Consider the following 19,066-nt stretch of genomic DNA (forward strand, 5'->3'; position numbering starts at 1 on the left):
TCGCTAATTCAGGGGGTTATGGCCAACAGTGGGGACAATTGCCTGCTTGGAGCTTTGGAATGGTGACATTTACTGCAGTGAATTTTCCCCAGCCCGACCTGCTTTGCAGCTTCATAGGCTCAGAAACTCGATCTCTCCGCTGTTTCAGAGTGGACTGAACATGGGGGTGAGGACTCACAACACTTAATGAAGCTCACGAAGCTCACAGAGCTAATGCATAAGATAAGAGCAGGCAAACTGTCATTTCAAAATGAGGAGGCCTTGACCGTGAAGACTACCACGGGAGCCTTCAGCCACTGCCTACAACATTCTCTTGCAGAGGTGGATTTATTTTTCTTGATATCTGGTAATCTAAGACACTCCCCAGAGTGGTATCACTACCTTCAGATAATAGCTTAAACATTAAAGAAAATGAAATTCAATATATTCAGCCATTTCCTTATTTGGAAAAAAGAATTTCATGTGTAAAAACAAATATATGTGTACTGTATTTTCACTTATCTTTTCGCTGTGGTACTTAAAAAACAAGTAACATAGGTATATACACATGCATATACATTTGCATGCCACAATAATAATCAAAGAAAAAGAGACATTCAATTTGAGAGTTGGGGGTATGGAATGAGTTGTAGGGAGGTGGAAGGGGCTTGAAAAAGCAAAGGTAAGGGTGGAAGTATTGTGATTCTATTTTAGTTAAAATGCATAGAAATTTAAAACAAAGAACAACAAAATATTATAATCTTCTTCATACTGATATTTGTCCCCAGTATTTGTTTTAACTAATAAATACTTTAGGTTTTCTTTCTTTTCTTCTTCTTCTTTTTTTTTTTTTTTATTTATTGCTTGAGATACTTGAAAACAATGCTGCTGTTTTTTTTTTTTTTAAACAGAGGATTACATTATTTTCTCAATAGTTCTTTCATAATAAGCTCATTTCAATTGGTGCCAACTACAAATGATAACTGAGGAATATACTAGACAGTATTTTTATAGGCCTCATTCAGATCAACAAATTAACCAAAAGCAAGGTTCTTTTTATCTTTCTAGGCCATGTTTGTACCAATTTATCTGTGAGACTTGAGCACCAAATGAACCCCTCACTATTTTCTTGCTGATTTTGCCTCTGTTCTCTCTAGACCAAGGCCTGGACCAAGCAAATGGACCACTGTATCAACCTGAGCATTCTTGGGATCTATTCATGTAGTTTATCTTGGGTAGATTGTTAATAAATAATTCTTGTGTGTGGAACTCACATTCATTTTTTTTATGGGTATTGATGTGGATATTAAAGATGACAAATTTGATCTTTTCCCCTTAAAATTAAAGTAGCAATGGACACAACTTCAAGAAAATAAATTCCTTCTCATACATGAGAGTTTAATCTTGAGCTTCTAGAAGTACAATGGTCAGTACGTTTGGTAGTTTTCAAAACAGGAGAAAATCATGTTTAGGAGGTGTAAAGCAGAGGTATAAATATCCATTTAAAAGCATTTAAATTTTTTTGTTAGAAAAATAACACAAGAATCTATATTTTGTCTCTATTTATGGGAGCATTGCTTATTATAAATTTATTTCGGTATTAAAACAGGGTGTCTGTGCTGTTATGATGTGCTCACAGCATAGTCTGTGATGTGCTCACAGCATAGTCTGAGAAGTTTAGGCATTGACATAACAACATTTTAAAACAGGATGATTGATTATATACTTTATACAAAATTAAAAAAACATATAGTTAAAATTCGATTTTTTTGAAATATATAATGAAAAAGGCCTTTATATGAAGTAAAACCAGTATAGTTGTTTTCCTGAGATACCCCAGATCATCTACATGGTCCATATAGCAAGATATTTGTCAACATGATTATTCAATAATAAACAGTCTCATCGCGAAGATTATCACTTAGTAAACAACCAGGCTAAATTGTTCTTTCTTTGCTTAAGTCAATAATTTGTCTAAATTAGAGAAATATGACCCAAGATCACAAATGTGATAACCAAACACACAAAATGACATTGACAAATACCCATTCTAATAACTTAATTTCCAAAGTCAGCATACTAAGCCAACTAATACAATATTCACTATGCAGAGATGGGCATATCTAACTCAAAGCAAACTGCTATTCATCCTAAACCAGAGCACACTCTTGAGTAAGTTGATGTGTTTTGGCTTTTTAAGACATATGTCTATACCAAGAACATCATAATTATGAAGTATCATAGAGCTATTATTTATATTCAATATTTCTAAAACAGCCACTAACCAAGAAGAATGCAAGCCATGTTTATAAAATACTGTACCCTCTAAGTGTTTTTTTTTTTAATATTTACTCTGCAAAATATACAGCCATGGGGGCAAATACATATTGAATCATCTTTTTACCTCCTCAGATAAGCATTAATGAAATTGCAAGGATCATAGAGTCCTAAATATGGTACTTGAAATATTGATGATTGGATAGTAACGATATCTTAAAGGTTACCCGAGCAAGCCAAAATTTGATATAGTTTGAAGTACACTATAATTTTGTGATGTTGTGAACGCAGTATTTTCTTTTATAAGAATCCACACACAATGCCATTTGTTAACCACATGTTATTATATTTAGCTACATTCACTACAAATACCGTTATAACACCTGTGGTTTCCCTCATTAAGAACTGAATGGAAGAGGTCAGGGGTTGAAAGGGCAGCATATGCGCCATGAAAGAACTGGTTAACATAGTCTATTATATTGGTGCACTGGTAAATCTCATTTCTATTCATCAGATGATTAGTTCAATCAATATTTATTCCTCTATGCTCCCTTTGTCTTATGCTACAAAGGAGACATCCTTCAAATTCATGGCAGAAGCCTTGTTATCTATGAATTTGTTGTTTAATTTGAGAGGGAATATTTTATTTATTTGGCAATCCCCAGTTCTTTGATTCCCTTTCCCTCTAATTATCATTAGGCAGTAAAACGGAGTTTTGTGTAGATTATTTATAAATAGATGCTATTAACAGTTCCTTTTTATGCGGCTCAAGTGGCACATATATTCACATCTCCTTTCTGAACGCTTTGGGAAGCCATTCTGTTTCTGTAAATATGTTTGAGTTTGGAGTCTGGATTGTGAAAGCAAAGATAAGAATGATTTTCACTCTCAAATATTCATTCTTTTTGTCTGAGTGGGTGGTTATAGGCACATGCATATACATACTGCATATCAGTGTGTATCAACAGACGCCTCTGAAGACTGCTATTATCTGCTAGAAATTCTGTTAAGTCAGAGATTCTATTCAAAGTCAGATTAAATATTTGCAAGAAGCTGTAATTGGAAGATGATTGCAAAATTACAGGAATAATACTTTTTATGTAGAGTGTTCATTTTATCAAAGGCTACAATTCTTTACATCATTAAAGACATTTCATTAGTTGGGCTTAATATTTATGAATTAGATAAGAATGGGTGGAGAGTGGAACTAGGAAAAAAGACATAATTAATTTTAAGCACAATTTGTTCTCTAATATCTACTTTCCTATATATTTTTAACACAAAACAGTATTTCATTAACATCAACTAACTTAGTGTCACTATAAATAAAAACTATTACTTTCTTAGATTTGTGGAGTAATCATAGGGATGGCTCAACACTAAGGATCTCTGTTTATTCTACCAGAATGATATTATTTCAGTTACTTTTGTGCTCAAAATGTACAAACTCATGTACCTTTGTTTTCAATTGAAGAGAACTTGAACCCTTCCATTCATTGTTAATATTCGTATCTCTTGATACTCTTTACTGCAAATCACAGATTTTGCCAATGCACGGTGGCACTGATGTCACCGTGCATAATTTAAATCCATACCTTGTAAATTTTTATAATCAGAGCAGCCTCATGTATAATGTTTTGAAGCTGAATTACCTACTAGAATTGTTTAAAACTTTTTATTTATTAAAACCTGCAATATTCACCTTAAATTAGAGATACTTAATGGATGTAAGTAAATTAATTAGTGTGTTGTGAGTCACATTTCCATTCCTCATAAGTGTTGCAGTAAAATGCATAAAAACTCTATAGTCTGTCTTATCTTCCTGAAAGGAGAATACATGCTTATAACATAAGAAATCAAAGCTTAAAACATTTATTTGTCACTTTATGGAGAAAAACTACCTATATTCAATATTTTCATATGTTACTTTTAGAAAAACCAGTATTTTTTTTTAACAAGATTTGGGTATAATGAACACTAACTACAAATTCTCTATAATTTCTTGGTGCTTTCATCCCCTTTTTTGTTCTAAAATTATGTTTTGTGAATTGGAAACACAAATTTAAAGAATAACCTGAGCAAATAAACTTATGGGTAGTTTTTGAGGTTTTTAATAATTTAGAATTTGGCACTGTACCAGGATGAATAAATATTAACATTAATATTTATATTTGGTTAAGAGCATAGCATGATGAGTTATTTATGCTAAACTATCACATAAAACCACTTTGACAGTGATAGAGCAGAGCACTGTTCAGAAATTATTGTCACTAATGGAAAATATAAGGATTTATAAGTTTTAGGCAAGTGCAGACAAAGGAGTTATAATTTTTATGATCCTGTTTATGAAGCCTGATACTCAGTTTTCACCTTTACATTTACTGATTTTTTTTTTAAATATAAAAGCTAAGGTGGACCCATGCCTAACCTTCATCTCCAAGATGTCTAACATTTCTGTATCCCAATAGTTAACAATTCACCATGGCTGTCGAGGGAGGAGCAAGGTAGGTGGGTGAACTTGTAACCATTTAGGGGGATGTTTTAGTTTTTTGGCTCTGTATTTTCCCACAATACTTGAAACAGAGCTTTAAGACTCTTTTTAAAACTGTTGAGTGATTGATTTTCTTGTTAGAAAGACAGTTCATTGGTGATTTCTGAATAGGCAGAAATTAACGGAGTACTGGCAGGGATGTCCTTTTGGTAACAATTTTTTTTTAAATGTAGAAGGTGGGATATTGGTTAGAAATGTTTAACTTAAGTCATTTAATTGGAATTTGTAGAGAAAATTTAGAGCAATGATTTGATTAAGAAAAACCATCTAAGAATATTCAGACACTTTATACTTTCAAAGGTAGTCATATCTCAGAGAGCAAGCTATTATTTTTTAAAGTTTAGCAGGCAACAGAAATTTAATACTTGTAAATGATAGAATCTAGATTTTTTTTTTTAAATAAAAGCCCCTCCTTGTCTACAGCAAGAATAAAACCAGAGTTAAATCCTCCCAAGCTGTGGACCTATTGCTCACAGTGGCAGCTGTGCTCCTGTTTGGGAAAGTGGGATTTTATGCAGAAGCATCACCGAAAAGCTAACACTTAGGTGTTCTTTGTAATAAACAACTGACAGACTACTTTACAAGGAGCCTTGCATAACCACACTGTGCTATCTCCCTCTTTTCCTTCCTAGGTTCTCCCCCTTTACAGATAGAAAACATCCCTGAACTCATAGGATGCCCTCCCACAGACAAAGGTACAAAGTTTTGTGGGCCATCAAGCTGCAACCTCCTCCTGTTTAAGAGACAGAAGGGCATGGCTGGAACTTGGGACATGGTCAGAAAGGTTGTGCTGCAGGGCAGGGCAATGACCTCAAGAATCAGAGCCTCTTCAACACCCCACTTACCACACAGCTTCCCCAGAAATAGTCTCAAATGCCCTAAGCAGAGGCAGTTTAGTCTCCTCTCAGGGTAGGTCGTCCATACACCCACAGGGAAACTGCTCTATCCTAGACATCCTTTGTGTCTGGCGAATGACCTGACTCAGGACAGTTGCCATCTCCAAAAGCAAATTGTGAAGCTAAAGCTCTGACAGGACCACTTGGCAATGGAGACTGTGTGTGTTGTATGGAGTAGATGACATGTTCACAAGCAAAGGGCAAAGCCAAGTTTAATGGCAGCTCCTCCCCCAGCAGAGTCTGTTCCAATGGTCTGCTTAGAGCCCTGTACAAGGGAAAGATGATTTGATTCTTCTGTCTCATGTCTTAATTGACACTCAAGTTCAACTATTAGAAGACTTCTGGATAGTCTCATTCTACATGCTCCCTCCCCAGGGGAATACCAGGCATTGAACCTCCAAAAAGCTTCTTATTTCATCTTTAATGAACAAGCAGCCAAAAGGTGGGATGAACAAGGCATTGACTGCAATGAGTAAGAGATAAGCATTAGAGAGGCAAAATGGCTAGAGAGACACTGACTTTTTCTTTACCAACTTCCCTTCAGGCTGCCTCAGGGGAGTCATCTCGGATTAGACCTAGTGAACTGTCCTGGGCAGCTTGGTGACCCCGATCTTCTCTGAGACAAAAGTGTGGGTTCACACTGGGAATAGTTCTTGCCTTAAATCCTTCAAGCCAGCAGCCAGGGGTCTTCTAGGGAACCCAGCCCTGAAGCAGCAGCGGACGTAGAGGGTCAAGGTAAGCACAAGGAAGCTGTGCTCTCCTCCATCCCTCTGTAGTTTAAGAGGTACACAGCTCAACTACAGGATTAGTGCAGGGGGATCAACTGTGGCACGTGGTTTCTGGCCCCCCAGGTAGCTTGAACCTAGCCATGGGGGAGGGGGATTGTTGGGGCTAAACAAAAAGCCAAACCCTTAGCTGGCAGCTTCAGTTGGGAGTGAAGGGAACCGAAAGGAAAGAGTGTGAGATGGTGAGGTAGGTCAGAAAAAGATAAACAAAAACTCAGTTTCTCACTAAGTAAAGGCTCTATCGGCGCCAATTCCTGTAGTACAATTTCTTGAAAGAATTCGGAGAGTGGAGCATGTGACTATCCCATGACTGGGACAATCAGCTGTTGTCACTGCACACAAACACAGAGATCCTAACTTGCAGTGTCAATCAAGACACTCACCAAAACACCTTTGTCCCTTATTCCCACGGGTAATGGACAACTTTCCTCCATCCTCCTTCCTTGACCTACACAGCCCAGGCTCCAAGGCGGTGGCCCCAGCATCTGTATGCCACTGGGGTCAAAGCAGTCCTAGAGCTCTTCGAGGATGGTCAGGTTGAGGGGTCGGGCCCACTCCCCCTTAAAGGGAGTAGGGGCAGTGCATGGGATTTGGCAGCGGGGTGATTGAAGATTGACATTTGTGGGCCCTATTCTAAATGTGTTCTGCTATAAGCACTTCCTCCCAGGAGGCAGAAAGGTTCAGAGACTCAACTATCACCTATTTCTGTTTTTAGGGTCTGGAGGGACTTGGGAATCAGAGAGAAAAGTTCCCATAGGAACACAATATACCATGGAGGGGACATTTGGATGTTGGGGCTGAGTGTCCCTACTTGTGCAGATGTCCAAGTCAGGAGGGCATCCGATGGCTTCTTTAAGAGGGAAGTTGCGCCCTATTGTAAAGTGAGAGAGGAGGGGTCCAGGACACTGAGCACAAGCAATTTGTACTACAGGAGAGGCGATCTACAAAGTGACTCCTGAAGTCCCACCTGGTCAGCTGGGCAGGTAGCCCCAAGTGAAGTCAGAACAGGTGACACCCCTCTGTCATCCCAGCGGATCACTTGAGCAGCATCGTTTGCCCTGAGGTCTCACCGCCGCTGGTGGCAGTGGCCCTGGACAGAAGGTGCACTTAGCTCTAGTTCCCACTGCGGCCCTCTATCTCACAAAATAGACCGAGCCCCTGGTTTCTCGGACACAGCCTCTAGTCTCCTGAACTTTCTCCTAGCAACTCTTTTTGGGGAGGGGCCTCAGCCAGAGTGAAGCAGAAAGGGAACAGGGGATCTGGGGAAGGTCCTGCCATGGGCATCTGAGTCCAATTTTCGGGAGCATCCCGTGTTTACTAATCTTGAGAAGGGACACGCACGTAGACTGGGATACTCCTGAGTCTGGCAGTTTGGCCCAGTGTTATCCGGCTTGTTCACCTGCGGTCAGAGACCACAGCGTGGCCCCGACTTCCAGCTGCCTCTACGCAGTCATCCCGCTTCCTGTTCTCCTCTATCCAGTGTCCTGTGGCGCACCAGAGAGTGACGCGCAGAAAAGATTCAGAGCAAATCCAGAACTGAGAGAAGCGACTAGCGCTGTCCCGGTCTCCAAAAAGCGCCCTCCCGCGTCCTGCCGAAGTCCCGAGCCTTCTACACATTCCCACAACTTTCCAAGCCCAGGCCATTTGCAGTCCCACCTGCGAACCGAACTCGGGGCGCTGCGCGTAGCCAATCTCTCTTCCCTTGGGCCGAGAACGCTCTCCTCCCCCCAACCCGCAGCTCCAGGTCTGGCTAGAGTTGACTGGCCTTGGGGACCCTGGGCGCCCGTGGGCTCGCTTACCTCGCATGGTGTGGCCGCTGTCCTGCTCCGCGTAGTCATGAAGCTCCCAGCCCGAACCCCAGAGAACCCAAAAATCCCGCTCAGCACGAGGGAAGAAGACGGTCCGAGAAGAGCTGCTCTGCCGAGACAAGCATCCCTTTAGGCAGACGTCGTGGCCACAGCGTGACGGTGGCCGCCGCCGCTATGCTAACAGTTTTGATGCTGTTGCTGATGACTGTTTTTGATGGCTGTTTGTTTGTTTTCAGGCAGGATGGAAAAAAAAATGTTCTGGCTGGCTGGTGCCCGCGTTTTGTTTTGCTTTTGTTTGTTTGTTTGTTTCTTTTTTCTTTCTCTCCAGTGTGCTTGCTTAAAAAAAAAATGCCACCGCCTCGGGCTCGGAGATTTCTTTTGTGATCACTTGGACTGAGGAGGAGGAGAAGGGCAGCCACAGGAGGAGGAGTTGGTGGTGGTTTTGTTAGTTACAAAGAAGAGGGAGAACGATCAAGGGGGAAAAAAAGGAAACAGAAAAGAAAGAAAGGCAGTGTGGATGGCAGAGCATGTGCGTTTTCACATGACATCTGTGCCTGTTAGCGGATCCACAATGTGAATTTTCACTGTTCAGTTGCAGAGAGGAAGGGAGCGAGAGAGAAAGAGGAGAGAGGTGGAGAGAGCGAGCGCAGAAGAGGCTTATACGCGAGGGCGGGTTTGGCCGTACTTCCTGGCCCCGCCTCCTGTCAGCGCCATGGCCAATCAGCGCCCCGCAGCTCGTGGAAAGGCTGGGAAGGCGGGGGAGGGGAAGGCTTCAGGACAGGGGGCGGGGCCGTGAACTCTGGTGTCCTAGGCGGTGGGGACCCAGACTGGGAATTAGAGATGGTCCTGTCTGAGGTCCGATCGGGGCCGAGTGTGGCGTGCCTGGGGGTGAGGCAGATCTGTGAGTGACGTTCACTTCTGACTCCAGTAGTTAGAAAGGGAGACTGGGTTCTTTGCAGGCAAGAGCCGACGGGACCCGCCGGCTGGCTGCACCCTCTGTCCCTCTCTCACATAGCCTTTGGAGAGTTTCGTATTTACAGCAGCGCTTTGCAGAGTCTCTTAACGTCCGGTCCTCTGGCAGGGGTTGACTGAGTCAGGACACTTCAGCCTTCAGAGGTAGACTACAAAACCACACCCCTCTAGCTCTGGGCAGCTTCTTTCAGAGACTATTCCAATGTTTCCCTCTCTTCACTCTAACTGACTAGCCTCTGGTCCTCCCTTCCTCCCCTCCTTTCCCTCCCTTCTCTCTCCCTTTCTACTTCACTTTCCCTTCCTTCTCCTTAGTTTCAGGTTCCTTTGTCAAGGACATGAACTTTTTTAGCATTCGGAAATCCTCTGACCTCTGGTTTCAGGATTTAAGGACAGGCTCATTTGGCTTTGTGGTCACCTCAGTGATAGGTCACTTGGCAAAGAGCCTCGAATAGAAGGCAAGACAGTGTGGCTCTGTTCAATTGGTGAAGGTTTAAAGAGCAAGACACGTGGCTAGTTGCTCTTCTGAGACACCCATTTAGGGGAGCTTGACACTAAAACAATAGTGGTGCTACTCATGTTCCTTAGATGAAACTTGTCACCCATGACAGTTTACTTGCATTCTGAAAATAACAACAGCAACAAAAAACAAAAACAAAAACGAAGCACATTTGCCAAACTGTTTCTTTGCATAGTTTTCCTCTTAGTCGATGAAGCAAACACATCATATAGATGAGTGGCATCATAATTTCCTTCTGTGTAGTTAGGGACCGTATTAATAATTTGCATAATCGGTCATCACAAGACTGAAAGTGTAAAAGTTTGCTTGATTGTTCAGTTAGAAAGCTTGATTGTTCAGTTAGAAAGCACAGAGATAGAGACAGGACTCAATTGCACACCCATTGGAAACAACTGACTTTTTTTTTTTTTTGCAAGTTTTATTCATTCTACTTTCTGTAACACAAAATATGTTGTAGAATGGTGGTTGTTCAGTCCTGTGTATACATTGTCAATTAGTTGCCCCTCCAATAAGAAATGAATCACTCCTTGAATCTTCACCAGTGTTCCCTTCTGTGTGCCTTTCCATTTGCAAGCCCATGTGTAATTTAGGAACATTTTGTGGAAAAAAGGAAAAATTGATTGAGTCATTAATTAAATAAAACGAACAAAAGGAAAGTATTATTCAGGATAGCTATTCCTATTAAATACCTTTCTCCTAGATTTTTAATTGACACAGTAGTTAATCTTTTAAGATAATATTTAAGGCTCCCTAGTTTTTATCATTTTTAATCAAGTAAAATATATTCATCATAACTACATTAAAGCTGCAGTAAGTTATGCCTAATTTAGTTGCTTCATTAAAAATTACTGCATATAAAATAGTTAAGAAACAAATTGTGACTGTAACATTTTAATTTTATGAACTTCAAGCAGAGTCATAAGAATAGTGAAAATTTTAAATCCTTTGTAAACATTGTAATTGCTATTGTTATTATTTCTTATTTCTATTTCTCATTAAAGAGGGACTTTTAAAATCCAAAAATTTAACTCTTTTATGTATTAAGTTTCTAATCAGTTATTGAATCCTAAAATGTATTTTTGTTGATGGAATATCTTCTTTAGCCTTTGAAAAAGACACTAAACACATATATGGAATGAACTCCTCTATGCCCATTTTTATGTGCTTTTGTTTTGTTAATCCAAGTTTACACATTTATCTTTAAAATATATTTGATTTTATCCAGCCATTTACATCATATATCTTGATCCCATTAATTTCCCAACCCCTTCTCATCTGTCCTCAGCCCCTGCACTCCACCCCTACCCCCAAATAGAACAACATTTGAGAGAAAAAAGAAAAACAAAAAGGGGAAAATTTAAAATCTCACCATGGAACCTGCAGTGTGACACAGTGAGTCATGCAGTAAACCCCCTTTTCCATGTCCATATACCTTTACTTGCAAGTGCTCATTGCAAAGAGTTATTGGTCTGGTTTGAGGCCTCTGGTTTCTACTACACTAGCGATGTAGGTACTGACTAGCATTCTTGATGTCCTGTTATTGCCCTGTATTTTAAAGATCCTACAGCTTTGGATCAAAATCATGCTAGTATATAAATAAAGACTTATTTCAATTTTCTAAACTCTATACACATGGCGATGCAGAAGTATTTATTTTCTTTTTTTATGGTAACATAAGCACTGATCTTTGGCTATAATCTAGTGATCTGGGACATTTGGGGCCCTGCTAAAATTTTAAAAATAGAGTTTGTCAATGTTTTTTTTTTTTATATAACTTTTACGTTTATTTCAACTGAATAGGACCCATTTAGCAATCAAGAATAAGTTTTCAGAATTCTAATTAAGGAAGCCAACATTTTCTAAGAGTTTACACAATACTTGTATACAATGTGATGTGTTTATAAACATCTCATAACAAATGTTCATATTTCAAATTGTATAAAATAGTATAGTCATAAAATATTCTTGTTCACATATAATACAGTGTGAGTAATTTTGTTAGAATGATCATGGAGCTGAGTAATTATAGGGTTTATACTCTGCTTTTGATTCTGGGCCTTGGGTATGTTTTGTTGGTGGACCAATTTTGATTAATTTCAATGACAATTAGAGACACAACACTGTACTCAATCTCAACATAAATATTATTTCACTTAGGGCTGCATGTGCATCTACTGTCTGTAATGTTGGCACTCCTCAGGTAAGGCCTCGGAGTATTTATGATGTGATATGTACTGAAGGAAACAAATCTTTAATATAAGCGAGCCAGGTAGTGTAAAGATGATGCTTAGAGTGATGGCAACCCTAAAATACTTGAAGAAAAGGAGAAAGTCATGATTCATTATATTTGACACTGGTTTAGTCTATATATGAAGAGTGTTTACATAGTTATAAACCTTGGAAGAATGTTGGCAATGTTGACATCTGTACTAGGAATGACTGGAAGATTGGCTGTCTTTAGCACCATTCAGTAAGCCGTGTTACTAGGGTGTGTGTGTGTGTGTGTGTGTGTGTGTGTGTGTGTGTGTGTGTGTACCTTTAAATAACATAAAGGTCAGTAAAAAAGAAAATTTCACACTTGAGACTATTGAATATGGAAAAAATAAAGCTTTGAAATACACATTAATAAAGGCATTCAAGACAGGGATCAGTGAAAAGTTTTGATGAAGATGCTTGGACATATATTTCTGTTCTAGGTTGGATGTTATCTGGTATACCTCTAAAGATCCTCTGGGGCTCCAGACTTTTACTGCTCTAGCAGCTGCATCTGAGTGGTGCTGAGCCTCCTACTTAAGAGGGTAAGCTTTAAGGGCACAGGAGTCTAGGATTCCTGGAGTCTATGAGTCCTCTTTGGGCACCATAGGTTGCACAACTGTAGTCAGACAGAGAGATTTCTACTCAGTGGATGCTAATAGCAAATGGAGACAAGAATTTCTTGCTTTTTAAACTCTCAAAAATTGGGGAAGAAAATGTAAGGGTTGAGATTGCTTACTTAACTACAAAAGTAAATTTACCTACTTTTATATTCATTATTATTTTTCATTTCATTCACAGAATCTTTATAATGTTAGCACTTTCAGCTTTTCTTCCTTTTAACGTTAGGATACATATTTGACAAGTATTGAAAGAAAAAATGTAAAGCAAATATAAAATGTGTAGTTTGTGCATTACAATAAACGAGAAAATGCAGCATGGGCTAAATAAAACACAAATTAATCCCAATGAACAAGGGTAGAAATGAGGAAGACAAGGTTCAGAGAAAGAAAAACAATATATAGGTAAGAAAAAGAAGAGATAAGAAGAGCTAATATTTGCTTTATTGGATGAATCATATAATTTCTGTCCCTCTCTAGAGCTTGACCGTTCTGTGTTATATCCCTGACATCAATGTCCCCAAAAAGCAACAGAAGCTTAGGAAGCTCTGTGTCAAAGAGCCCAAACCTGAAAATGCTGGATCCAAAGTTCAAGCTAAGGTATAAAAACTAAAATGTAAATTCCAAGAGTATGGGACCTGCTTTGATTTTATTTATGTTAGCGCTAAATAGACAGAGTTTAGAATTTTGCTTGGCAAAAAGTAAATGGTTAAAATACACAAGTGAATAAAGAAACAGTCATTTGAGCCCAGGCCCTTCACAGTACAGCCTTTGCAGGCTCTACTTACTAAATGACAGTGAATGCAGGACAGTGAATCTTGACTTGGGAAATAGGATACCATGAAAATGTATCAAACAATAATAGCCCAAGTAGGTTCATCACAGAAGTTAGAGAATTAATTCATAATAAATTTTTCATATCAGAGATAGTGTCACCCAGAATTAAGCTTGCACCAGTAAAGATGAGGGGTGGGGGTGGGAAGGTAAGCATGATTCGGGAAGTATTTTGCAGGTGGAAACTCTGATGTCTCCTGATGACTATAGGGAGCAAGGAGATGGGGTCAAGGAGGAGACTAGCCATAGTCAGGAGAGTAAAGAGTGTGGGAAGAATGAGCATGTCCAGGGAATAAGCATGGCAGAGAAGTTCTTTAAATAGGAAGCCATTGTGATAAGCTTGAGTTTTCTATATGTCATCTGTAACATCCAGCAGAGTGTTGTGCATACAGAGTTAGAGAGAGATGTTGGTTAAAGTGGCAGTGAGACCCTAAGGACATTCAAACACTGAGGAAAACACAAATACTATGCAATTGAAATTGAAATATGTACAAAAAGCACTAGAATTCCATTTATATGTATTCATATAATACTGTGGACAGAAGCAGTTTTTCTAAATAAAGTTAGTTCTTTATGATACATAGAGAAAATATGTATTTTTCTTTATATAAGTTAAAAGTAAACATTTTGAGTGGTAGAAGATTCCCAAACGAATCGATAGACTGGGGAATTATTTGCAGTGTAGTCAACAGGAAAAAGACTAACAGACTTCATAAATAAATCAATACAAATGTAAAAAATGATAGGAACTATCAAAACTGGTAGAGGAGAAAAGTAGTGATAACTGAGATAATTTTTCTTTATGACTTTATCTTTTATTTATAGCCCCAGCAGTGTTGGTTGTAAGTGATTTCTCAGATTTCTTGGTAAAACTTTAAGGAAACTTTTGCATGTTTGGTAAAATATGAATTGAAATACAAATGTAATGTTTTGTATAACTTCATTGTGGCTGATTTATCTTGAATTTTTTTTTTCCTTCAGTGCCTCATCAAGTCAAGCTAATAACCCTTTCCTGCCTGCATGGGGAGAATATTCTAAGGTTTTATCTGGCCACGTCCATTCTTGTTTCTACTCCATCAATTTCCAAGCTATTTGAAATGAACTTTCAAAAGTCTAAGTTGACTATAGTTTTTTTTTTAATCATTAAAAGAATAATCCATGCCCTTTATCTTGGCTCAGAATATAAACTAGGGATTGCCTTGAAATCCTATATAATTATTTTAAGTGCCTCTATCCTTTTCAGATGCATTTTAGTCTAGGTAACATATAAGAGGGTTACCCTAGTTCTGAATTTGAGTTGGCATAAATGTCATGCTATTAGGGGCAACTTCTCCCATCATCTTTCTAGTCAAAGAGCACTTGTTTGTGAGTCTTTGTCAGAGCATGTGTTTGCTTTCTCTATAGAGCAATAAGAGTGTTAGTTTATGTATTTTCGCTTATCATTATCAAATCAAAGGGATAAATAAATTTTAACTAATTTTAATTCTACAACACAAGGAACAACTTAGTATTCTTTTACCCTTGCTATATAATGCCTGTAGATAATTAGTACATGATTAGTAAAATGTGGTGGAATAAGAGCCTAACTTGGGTTAGAATTAAGGGACCCAAGAAATGCTATTTTAAAGATTGTTTCACACATTTGCTAACATGCCTCCCTGTCTCGTGGCTACATTTAAAGCCATGTGGAACAAAAGTTGTGCTTTTCAAAGCAAATGACATGTGTAGTAACAGTTAAGTGCATTTGTTCTCAAGTGAAATGAAAAGTAAAAACAGCAATTTTTTAAAATCTCACATCTAATTAACAATATAGCTTTAGCTAGTTACTTAGCCTATTATATACCATGTATTTGTATTCATGTTACATTCTTCCACAGACTTTTTAGCACTCAGTGGCTACCCAGAGATTAAGACCAGACGGCTTTAGATGGCTATTTGAATTGGATGAGGTCATGAGGATAAAGCTTCTCTATTTATTTCCTCTTTCTCAGGTGGAAACACAGCAAGAAATCAGCTGCCTTCATCTCAGAGTCTGGCCAGTGACTTTAACTCCAACTTCTCAGCTTTTGAGACTGTGAGAAAAAAGTTTATAGTTTAAACCATCCTGTCTGTGATTTATTGTTACAATGGACTGAGCTGACTAAGACACTGCTTGGAACTCAAATATGTATACATACATGTGGTGGTGGTAGGGTGCTGAGGCTGAGGGATGGGCAGTATTCAAGTTAAGGCTAGTGAACCCAAGAAGACAAAAAGATATAATGACATAGTGCTCAAAACTTCATGGGCCCAGCATACTTCCCCTGCACAACTCTGCTATCTAGTTGCTCAAAACTTTATAGTCAGCTATTTGCTTTGGGAAACCTGTTTCATGAATTGGCAAACATTCAACTCATTTAGATAACTGCCAGTCTGTCATACCCAACTGCTTCTACGTAGTTCGTGAATGAAAAGCCTGCCACTCAATTTAATGTTTACTACATGATTCCCTTTCAATTTGTTTCCCTCCCAATTACTTTGGTTCCCTTCCCACCCCTCCTTTCTTATTGGAATCAGTAATTTTGAAATATTTATTTCCCTTTCTGTTCATATACTGACTTGATCTCTTTTCATTGTTCTTTCAATAAAGTGATGGTTAATCTTGAATATCCGTTTAATGGTTTGAGATGTAGCGAAGAGAGTGCACATCTCTAAGTGTGTCTGTGAGAACATGCCCAGGGATGATTGACCCACTTGTGATGAAGTGCTCTGATGCTCCGACAGTGGACAGCATCATTGCATAGACTGTGGGCCTAGATGAATAAGGAAATGAAGAGAGAACCTATTGCATCGGCAGTCCCTTTCCTCTGCTTCTGAAATGCCACACCATGAGCTACTTTGGTTCCCTACACCCATCTGTCACAGTATACTGAAATCTCTGAACCAAAGTAAATTTCTCCTTTGTTAACTTATCTTTCTCAAATGATTAGGACAGCAATGGAAGGTTCAACACACACCATGGAGAAGAAAATCACATGTCTGTGGTTTATTAAGACTAATAAAAACTATCAAGTATGTGCATTCCAACCAGGACTGGGAACATCCAACTCTGTTAAACACTCAGACCTGACTACTAAATTCCATTAGGGCCAGTATTGTTCATTTTAACCCTGCATATATTTGAACCTCTTGAAAATATTATTGCCATAATTTTATATCATCCATATTCCTTTGGATTTCCCCCGTGTTTAGATTTTCTGGTTTTCTTGTGTGTGTGTGTGTGTGTGTGTGTGTGTGTGTGTGTGTGTGTGTGTGTGTGTGTGTGTGTTTCCTCGTGGGATATTTCCATGGTGCTGTTTCTGGGTCCTTGTTAGAAGATTGCTGCTGCGAAATGTTCCTGGGTTCTGATGCTATAGGAATATCTGTGTTGCTTTACTTTAAAAATAGCTTTTATCCTGGTGACTTTGTTTTTAATATTTTATTCTTATGATTCTATTGTCTTCTGTTTTATATCATTCTGAGTAAGAGTCAGGCGTCACTGGAATACTGTTCCCTTGAAGAGAATATATCTTCCTTTATGGTTCATGTGTGACTTTTTGTCATTGTTTCTCAGATGTTTTCCTTTCCTTATTTATTTTTTTAATAAGAGAATTATAAAAAAATTACTTTGGAGGTAGAGTTACACATGGTTGTAAGTTGTCTGATATGGGCGCTGTAACCAAACTCAGGTCCTCTGGAAGAGCAATATATGCTCTTAACAGCTCAGCTTTCTCTCCACTCTGGGTATAATTTTCTTTTCATTAGCTAGAGTTTGTGTCACTGCTTGAATCTATGGCTTAAGTCTTTCATCAGTTGGAATGTTCTTGATTCACACTCTTTCACATAGCTCTTGCTCAGTTCTCTTACTTTTACTTTCAGGATGGACTTGGTATTTTGTGCATGCTAGAACTTTTTATCATGTACCACATACCTTTCACACTTCAGTGTAATTTATATTCGTTTCCTTCCCAGACTCCATCAGGACATTTTTTACATAACATCTATCTCACTGATATTTCTTCCTTACATTTTGTTGATAGATGTATCTATTAAGTTGTTTTATTCCAGTTACTGCATTGTTTTACTATTATTATTATTATTTGTCTCAGAATTTTCATTTGGCCATCCTACATACATTCCAGTTATCTGGTGTAATCTTTTATCTCTTTTTCTGTTTTCTTTAACATATGAACATAGAATTGTTTTAAAGTCCATGTCTGATAATTCATATGTAGGTTGTTCTTCTTTGTATATCATTTGTTTATTATCAAATTCTTTTCTTGAAATTATAGGTGTAATCTATATAATTTAAAATGTCCCTGAATGATATAAATTCTAGTCTTTATGGTAGTTGTCTGATTAGATTTTGTGTTGGCATACCTGAATATCCTGTGCTAGGTAATTTACAAAGAAAAGTTGTTTACTTGGTTCTTAATTTTTTATGTACAGAAAGTTCAATGATGCCACCATCTAGGTGAATTGTAACATGAAGAAGGGGAAGAGAGATGCAAATGTGTGTAAGAAACAAGGAGGCAAGAGCAGAGCTGGTCCTTTCACAACTCCTTCCTTCAGGAACAAACACAACCAACCAAGAACTACTCATCCGATCTGAAGGCAGGTCCCTCATGGTTTGTTAATCTCTTAAAGAACTTACTACCTGTCAAAGCTCTAACACCTCTAAACAAGTTTCCAGCTTAGGAACCTTTGGACAAGCTCCACAGCAATGGGGAATGAAGGGGACAAGTCAGGATGAATAATGAAAGGAGAGATAAAGGCAACTTTGAAGATCTGAATTTGAAAAACATGTTGAAGACAGGTGCATATATATAAAATTTGATCTGGCATTTTCTACTAAGATTTGAGAATGTTTACCGTGTTTATACATTTAGGACATTAAAACTGATAGTGGCATGGGAGTATTATCTTATAAAATACTAGTATCTTTCTCTTGTTTTCAACATGACTGTTTAAATCAGACCAATTCCCAGCAAAAATAAATAAATAAATAAATAAATAAATAAATAAATAAATATTTGTTTTTTTTTGTTATTGTTCTGTGGGGTAATGGGAATCCATTTTCCTTTGAGACTTCACAGTATTGTGAAATTCCATCCTTGTAATTTTAAGCCACATTTCTTTCCTTGGGATAGAGAGTGGAAGGCTAAATGAAGCCATGTGAAGAAACACATTGTGATCACCAAGTCTTGCACTGTGAGACTTGTCTGCCTGCATGCTTGAGGCCTGACAGCCTTTAGATAGATGGTGCTCATATGTAATTTGAAAATTTAAAATTAACTGGTAGGGACAAGAAAGCATGGTTTTCTGGATTGGGACATCCAAGGGAGACCCAGTTCCTTTAGATATGGAAGCCTGAAGAATCTATCCAAAGGATGAAAAGATATTGAGTGCATGGTTCACCATGAGAGTTAGGTCAAGGTACTATATCCATCTTAATCAATTTTTGTTTTTTAGAGGAGCTCAGCCAGAAGGATTCTGAGAGTAAAGACAAAAGATCAGTGTGTTGTTTTAGATTTCCAGAGGGGCACTTAGAATCTC

At 38.3% G+C, this 19,066-nt stretch overlaps 1 protein-coding gene across 1 annotated transcript in view; it reads right to left on the bottom strand.

Annotated features, from left to right (window-relative positions):
- The window catches only part of Rorb (RAR related orphan receptor B), a 175,789-nt gene extending 166,843 nt beyond the window's left edge, over positions 1-8,946 (bottom strand). The window contains exon 1 of the mRNA XM_051194072.1: positions 8,288-8,946. Coding sequence (XP_051050029.1) covers positions 8,288-8,294 — 7 coding nt within the window. The 5' untranslated portion in view covers positions 8,295-8,946. The remainder of the gene's footprint in view (positions 1-8,287) is intronic.
- Between the last annotated feature and the right edge of the window lie 10,120 nt (positions 8,947-19,066).

The sequence above is a fragment of the Phodopus roborovskii genome, unplaced genomic scaffold (genome assembly GCF_943737965.1).
Source record: "Phodopus roborovskii unplaced genomic scaffold, PHOROB, whole genome shotgun sequence".
Lineage (NCBI taxonomy): Eukaryota > Metazoa > Chordata > Mammalia > Rodentia > Cricetidae > Phodopus > Phodopus roborovskii.